Source organism: Cyprinodon variegatus, unplaced genomic scaffold (assembly GCF_000732505.1).
Source record: "Cyprinodon variegatus isolate N-32 unplaced genomic scaffold, C_variegatus-1.0 Scaffold852, whole genome shotgun sequence".
In the NCBI taxonomy this organism is placed as follows: Eukaryota; Metazoa; Chordata; class Actinopteri; order Cyprinodontiformes; family Cyprinodontidae; genus Cyprinodon; species Cyprinodon variegatus.
Genome location: NW_015151305.1, coordinates 320,072 through 328,092, shown reverse-complemented (window position 1 = coordinate 328,092; position 8,021 = coordinate 320,072). Strand labels below are relative to the sequence as shown.

Here is an 8,021-nt window from a genome sequence, read left to right as displayed (position 1 = left end):
AGGTGGAAAATCAGTTTGATTATGGAGTTAATTCTGTTTCATTATTGTTGAAAGCAAAGATCATATCTTATAAATCCTTTTTGAAAAAAGTATAATCCAGAAATAAACTTTGAAAAACGTCTAAATAAAAAAAAAAAGGTTCTGAGGGTAACTTTGCTGTTTTCTTTTCACTTCAAGCTAAACAGAGAGATTGACCAATAAAAATGTTGGCACTAACGTCAGCAGACCAATAGAAATGTTGGCTGTAATGTCTGTAGACCAATAGAAATGCATGTTCCATCCTCAGTTCAGAGGAAAGCCCGCCCCCAGAAGTAAAGAAAATGTGATCTGGAAAAAACAGTTTAAAGAAAAAACAATTTGTACAGCTATATTTATAAAAAAATAAAAATAATGAAATGAAACCTAAAAAATCAGCAAGTCACTTTCAGAATCTTCTTTTGACTAAGAAGTTTTTCAAAGTTTTATTAGTGGATTGCCAATTTAAAAAAAATCTCCATTTACAAAGTGTGTTATTTGCTTCTTTACTGGTTATAGTGATGTTTTCTAATCATTCTTAAAACCTGCTAAAAATAGAAAATCAAAATGTCTGAAGAGGATAAGCTGTTTAAAGGTTTTATGAGTGTTTCTAGTTTTTATCTAAATTTGACCATTTTGTAAAGAAAAGAGAAGATGGAAAATCAAATCATGCAGTGATTTCCAGCCTTTTTTCAAACTGTACTCCTGGAAACTTTTCTTATCTATAAAAAGTTCCAATAAAACCTGGAATTACTGAGCCAGAGGATAAAGATTACCATCCATGTATTAAGATTTATGTAAAAAGATGGACGTCATTCAGCCTTTTCAGCTTTATTTAAACTCCTTATGCCAGATTTACCTTTAATGTTTAAAGACTCAGAGTTTTCAGCCTCAATCTTATTTCTGTTTGATGATAAAGAAAAGGTTTAAAGTAATGAAGTTATTGTAAAGAAAACAGGAAAGACTCGTACTTAAATAAAGTTTGATCAAATGATTTTATCTTCCTGATTTCAAACATTTCATATTTTATTTGTTTCAATTCATAACTATTTTATTAATAAACTGCTATGACTTAAAAAAAAAGGGTTTTATTGTCTGTTAAGAACAACAAGCATTTTTTTTCTCACTCTGACATTAAATCTGTTAAAAACTTCCAGGTTTAGTTCAAGAATATCTGAATTATTTATGCCGTCCTTATTTCTCAAATTGAAAGTCTTACATAGATTTCCTTAAAATCTATTTATCAAATTTAAAATTGTGACTTTGGGTCCTTTCTTGTGGGGTTTTCTTGCTTTGTGGCTTCTCTCAGAATTTTGCATCAATCTGGGCCCGTTTTCCCTGACAGCGCTGGTTGGTTTGCCTCCTCGATCAAACACGCATTTTCAGCTCTGACCAAACGTTACCTGTCTGAGATCTTAGATCTGGGCTCGGTTCTGGCCGTTCTAATTTGCTCCATATCTTCTCATTTAACCACTTTACAATCATCTGGTTGTTTGCTTTGTTTTCATCATCAGAACTTTATAGAAATCCTGGTATATGGACCTGTAACTCTGATAGAAAATTCCCTAAACTATACTTTGCCAACGGTTGTTTACACTGGAAAAAATCTAAATCTACGTAAGTCATTTTTTCTTAGAATAAGTGCATTTCTTCTTAAATTGAGGAGATTAAAGAGACATTTTGCCAATGGAACAAGACAATTTAGATTTAAGATAAGAAAACACAATTGCATCTTCTTACTTCAAGTGCATTTCATCTAATTATCTTATTTTAAGGGTAAAAATACTCATTCCATTGGCATATTATCAAATGTACCTATTCAAATCTAGGGTAAATACACCTAATTTAAGAAATGTTTACTTATTTCTAGATCATTTTTGCAGTGTAGTAATCTTTACTGACATGAAAAAGAAGAATTTTAGTCTGATTTAATGTCAGCTTGTAGGAAAATAAATAGTTTCTCTCTTTTCATACAGTGTATGTGATTACCTCGTTCTGATTGTAGATATACACTGATTATATATATATATATTTTTTTTTTTTTTGCAAGTTGCATCTCCAGCTCAGACTTTCTGTGGTCATATCAAACCTTTGTCCTAATTTCTAACCCTAAGGTTAACCAATCAGTAAAGGAAGTGAGTACTAGCCAATAAGAAGCAGAGTAAAGCAAGCTTTACTATCCTAGGATAATGGGAAATTTGGCTGGGAGACTCTGCTTAATAGATCTTTGGGGATGTAGAAGTGGGTATATGTAATGCCAATGGAAAAATTAAGTGGGTATATGCCTTATACCCTGGACTACACCACTACTTACTGCTGCCTCAGAAGGTCCAGCCTTGCAGGTTCCTGAGTTAATCTTGAGTAACTTCACAGGTATTTTTTTTTTCGCTCCAAGGAATCAAGTTTTTTACTCTGTAATCAAAAAATTATAAGAACAGACTTTTCACCATTTGTTCTCAAACCTTCGTCTACACCTATTAACAAATTTTATGAGCTTTTATATTTTAACTTGTTTGAAGTTTGACTTCTGTCTGAAACTGTTAAAAAGAGTATGATATTAATGAAACTTATTAGGGTTGAACTTTCCTCCACTTACCTGTTTAAGATAGGCTCTGTGTCTGCATCTTGAAGCTCTATCTCTCTGGTTCTTTTTCCTGAAAAAAGATCACCCGGGTCAAACTCTTTAAAAAACACTTCATAACTTATATGTATTAAATAACCATGAGACATGACAACAGAATCTGATGGAAATTGTAATCTTACTCAGATCACAGAAGTTGCTTAGAGTAACAGCTCACCTCTCAGGAAGTGGCCCCGATTAACAGTTAAAGAAGCATTTTATACATCTCCAGTCTGCCACATCATCTTATTTTACATCATATACGTTAGTAAAAGAATAGACATCACGGCTTCAGTCTTATTAAAATATTACACTTTGTTCTTAGCTGAAGGATGCCGCTCTCATTACATTTCCAAATCTTTGCCACAGACAGAAAGAAGATTATAACTGTATATCCGGACAGAGGAACTGTCTTAATTAGATAAACTATTGTGGAAAACATCAGTTCTGACACGCAACAGGCAGGTAATATTAAGATGTAGCAAATTAGTAGGGATTTAATTTACAGACAGCAGTTTGATCTCTGGGAATCTGTAGATCGTACAGTATGTGTAAATTCTCAGTCATCCGGGTCATGGCAACCACAGATAGTCTTAAATTGGAAGGCAAAGTGACTTTTTTTTCAGTTTTTTTGAAGACGTTTCAACACCAATCCAGGAGTCTTTGTCGATTCTGTCGGCTCACACCAGAGCAATCTGTAGTTGGAGCACTGATGTAGCCTATTTAGGCATTATGCAGCCAAGTCTTGTACGGGTCTGAATTTTCAAAGCTGTATCCGCCCGCACCCGTAGAGTTCAGAACCTAGACCTGACCCGTTGCCCGCAACTATCCTAATTTAAACCCGGCCGGGAACCCACAGAAGTGCTACCCGACCCATGATCACAAAGTCTACACACCGGTTAGAATAACACACTCACATCCAGTGTGCTGCGCTCACAGATTAACAACCGTAAACTGGTTGAAGTGAGAAGGTTTGTCTTATTGCTTGAAGAAAATGCTGTTATCTGGATATTCTTGAATCAATTTATTCTTTAAGATTTAGAGTTAATAAATATATAAATAAATAAGAAAATATAAATAAATTTCATTAATGCTGTTATTCTGATACCTGCATTTTCAAAAAAGTAAAAAGTAAATTAAAATCAAGTTTTACAGGTTTGAAGACGTTTCGCTTCACATCCAGGAAACCTTTTCCATTCAAAATGTCTGGATTAACGTTAAAATCCGAGCTTTATAGAGTAGCCCTACAGCGCATTGTTATGGCTTGGAAAACATGCAAATTGAACCAGAAGAATAGATCCACCACTCAGTAATGGGGAGTCGTTGAGATCTTTGTCAGCCTGCAATACAGATACTGGCCTATGCCTCTGAAAAGGGAGTCTTTAGGGTCATTGTTGGCCTGGCTGATCAGGTGAGATGTTTTGGTGCTCTGCATAGCGAAGGGGGTTGAGATGGGAAGGAATAAACTCCATTGCTGCATTGTAGGTCATCAAAAGAGAACCAGAATGAGTCATTTTATTCTCTTATATCTGTACTTTAAACCCTGGTTTTCTGTTTTAAGTGAGATCTTTAATCTTCAATTAAATCTTTTTTCTTTATTTCTTTTTTCCCGACTGTTTCTCCAGTTCTGAGTATTGGAGAGGGTGGATTCTGGGAGGGCAGCGCCCGTGGACAGCTGGGCTGGTTTCCAGCCGACTGCGTGGAGGAGATCCCAGCCAAGGCCACCGAGGAGAGGACCTGTGAGTGACACTTTGGCTGTGTTGGTAACAGGATATATGACTGAGATCTGAGGAGCACATGTAGTGGAATTAGGGGAAAAAACACATTTTTAAAATTGAAATTTGAAAAATAAAATGCGATCCAGAATGAAAGTTCTTTTAATCAATAAAGGTTTTGAGAGTCACTCAAATAGATTTCCTTTAAATTTTTTTATTTATTTATTGGTTATATTTGATATTTTCTATTTTTTCTTTTTTTGTTCCTGAAAATAGTTTTTTTTTTATTATTCATACTCCTGTTTTCCCATTAGGTTTAAATGTGTTGTGTTTTTCTTTTTACTTGCAATTTTCGGATTATGTTGTCGTCACTTGTTGGGGTAGGAGTTCCTCTAAAGTGAAGAAGTTTCGATTGGTTTGTATGGATGTTAGAAACAACATTTTATTGGTCGGGGTTCATTCGTGTCAGACTTAAAGTGAAGTGAATACCATTTGTGAAAAGATATTTAAAGTTGAAAAAATTCCAAAATTTACATCTGAAAAATGGGAATTAAAAAGAAAAATCTAAAATATAATATCTATAAGAGGCATTTAAAAAAAAAAAAATAAAGAAAAAATAAATCAGAGAAACTTACTTTTGAAACCTTTTTTGATTCAAATTAAAAAGTGTGTTTTTTAATTTATATTTACAAACCTTTTCTTTGCTTGCAGCAATAATGTAACAAAATTCCTTCCATACAGGTTAGCACTGTAGCTAAGCCTGAAATGATGGACTCATTTCTTTACAAAACCTTAAAACATTTACTAGTTTTTACATTTTCAAAGTAGAAAAAGGGAACAAAAAGACGCATCGTAACAGTATTTCCACCTTCGACTGAGTCCTGATGCTTTGATGCAGCATGGATGAGGTTGGGGGGGCGGGGCCTCCATGCCATCTTGCTCGGATTTAAGAGTGATTTGAATCCCAAATGAAACAGAGTTTTTCTGCCCAAACATTCAGATCCAACATGCTAACCTTTCTCGATGGATCAGGTGCTCCTGTCGGTGGTTTTTGCACGGGACAGTTTGGCACCCTGACCCGTCTGCATTTCTGTATTTTTAAATCCAAATTCTTCACACCTCCTTATGTTTTGAATTCCAGAGCTTGATTTTTTTCATTCGCAACTCATTAGTGCACATTAACTTCCAAACTAAACATCTTAATGACTGTAATTAGTTCCTGTAAAAACGTTTTTTTTGCGTGTGATGGCACGTGGCTGGAGTTTGAGCAGCATGTGTGTCTTTCATTCTGTCTGCTCTTCCTCTCGTCTCTTCCCATCTCCCCCAGGCTGCCGTGTGCCGAGCTTAGCGCTACATTGCCCTGCTAACTCAGCTGTGCTCTTATTTCCTATGGGTGCAAGCTAATGAACTTGTCATGCCATGCTCCATCCCCCATAAACGTTTTCCCCGTCCATACGTTCACTTTGTGCCCAGGGAGATGTTAGAGACGTCTTCCTTCTCTCTCTACCGCTCTCTCTTTCTGTTTTCCATCTTGTGTCATGTTGTTTTCTTGCTTTGTTTAATTATTGAGATGAGTAAGCACAGAGTTAGCTCCAAACATCCATCAGCTCTGATCCAGGCAGACCGGCTCCTGTTCTTATGTTACTCCATTGCTTTTGCTGTTTGCCATTATTTGTGTGGCTCAGTGTAAAAGTTAAACCCAAGGCAATTGGCTGAGGAAAGCTCCCTCATGCTGTGCCTGGTCCAAACTGCCCCCAGGTCTGCCTGGAAAGAAAAGCCTGTCAGAAAATGGGAACACAGTATGGCGTCCTGCAAAGAGCCATTCAGGGGCGGCTTCGGTCAAAGCTTCAGATCAAATGTAGGCTGCAGTCAGAGGAGCACCGCATGCCGACATGTAGCCCTGAAACAGCTTCAGCTGACAGAGGAACACATTAAAATCATTCTGATCTTTGTATTTTACCAGTGATCAAATAACAAGCTGTCCACTTCCCTTCATCTAAACAGTAGTTCTAATACATCTTTCTCATTTCCCAAAATGGATCAATGAACATAACATCCTCAAACAAACCTTGTCTGGTTTCTCTTCAAGACCTGAGCAGGAATTTCTTTTTCTTGACTGTTGTGTCTACTTAGAAAACTATGAACTGCTACTGGTCTGCAGCGTTAGCAGGGCCATAAAGCGGGGTTGGAATAGAGAGAGACTTGTAAAAATGTCACAAGCAGATCGGTGGTACGGTTTGCTTTAACTCTAGAGGCTTTGAAAGCCTCAAAACAAACCCATTCAGGAGGCTCTGTAGATCTAAATGTGTCTGTTATTTAATATTTAATAGAGTAACTTTAGGTCTTCCATATTTAGTCCAGTGGACACCTACATGGCCGTGATGTTAGAAAAATAGAAGGAACTGGGAATTTGAGCATTATCAAACTCCAAAAATAAAACTTTGCACACAAATGAAACAAGTTACAACTTCTATTTAAGACACACCGTGGACTTTGTGACCTAAAGTGTTGACGTATATGAGTTATTTTAAATGATTTCTTAGGCCAATATTCAGTGCTTGACACTATCAATGGTACGAGCGTCATGTCACCTGGAAGACTGTATCACTTTATGGCAACAGGCTCTTATATTGTCATGGAGATAAGGCTTTTTCTCTACTATTTTTCCGTCTGCTTGACTACTGGTCATGGCTGAAAGGCATTGAGGAAAAACAAGAGTTGATCTTGGAAAGGAGTTTCTTCGTTTGCGCAGGCTGAGAGAAGAAGCTGGATGCAACCGGACCGTGCCAGACACAACAAAACCAGGCTAAACTAGTACTAGTTCAACCATGGGGGTCGGCAAGTTTTAGTTCAGGCTCGATTCTCAAATGAAAAAGAGCGCATGAGCAGACCGCATCATTCAATTTCATTCATACAATCAGCCTCCGTAATCATGAAATTTCCGATATTCATAAAAATAATAGCTTCTCTACCTTACCACACAATTTCCAGTGATGATTCTGCTTAGCAGTGTGATGATTGTAAACTCCTGTCGTTGTTTCCTGCTTTTGTAAGCCCTGATTAAACTATCGTTTGTCAAATCCACTCCCCAAAAGCCGACTCTGTCAAGTAAATTCACCAAAGGCTGCCATCTTCACCTGACTCTCCGCAAACGACAAAATATCCCAATTAGACTTAGGCAACTTTTATTTGCTGTATACGAAACAAAATTTGGTTAAGTACAGCTTTTCAGACAGTAAATAAACATTTCCATTCCATAAAGTGCAGCGGTGATGAAATGTAAACAGTGTGGGAGAAAAAAAACCCAGTGCCAAAAGCATTCATATGAAAGTTCAGAGCATTAATATGCATGGTGCATATATGCAGTATTTTTTGGTTTGGTGTTATCAGTGTGATGCAGAGTCAGCATTCAGCTGTCTGATGGCAGTCGGGAAGATACTGTTGCAGAATCTGCTGAACCTGCATCGCATGCTGCAAAGCCTCTTCCCAGGGGGCAGCGGGGAGAACAATTCATGGTGGGGGTGTGAGGGGTGACTGATGATGTTACGGACTCAGGACACACAGCACTAGGATGAAATGTCTTTAATGGAGGGAAGAGAAGCCCTCTTGATCCTCTCTGCTGTTCTCACTACTCTTCTCACCTTCTTCCAGTCTGAGGCGCTGCAGCCTCC

General features: G+C 37.2%; 1 protein-coding gene across 1 annotated transcript in view; it reads left to right on the top strand.

Annotated features, from left to right (window-relative positions):
• Nucleotides 1-8,021, top strand: part of shank2 (SH3 and multiple ankyrin repeat domains 2) — a 127,142-nt gene that overhangs the window by 21,122 nt on the left and 97,999 nt on the right. Inside the window, exon 4 of the mRNA XM_015397324.1 lies at nt 4,261-4,374. Within this exon, the coding sequence (XP_015252810.1) occupies nt 4,261-4,374 (114 nt within the window). The remainder of the gene's footprint in view (nt 1-4,260; nt 4,375-8,021) is intronic.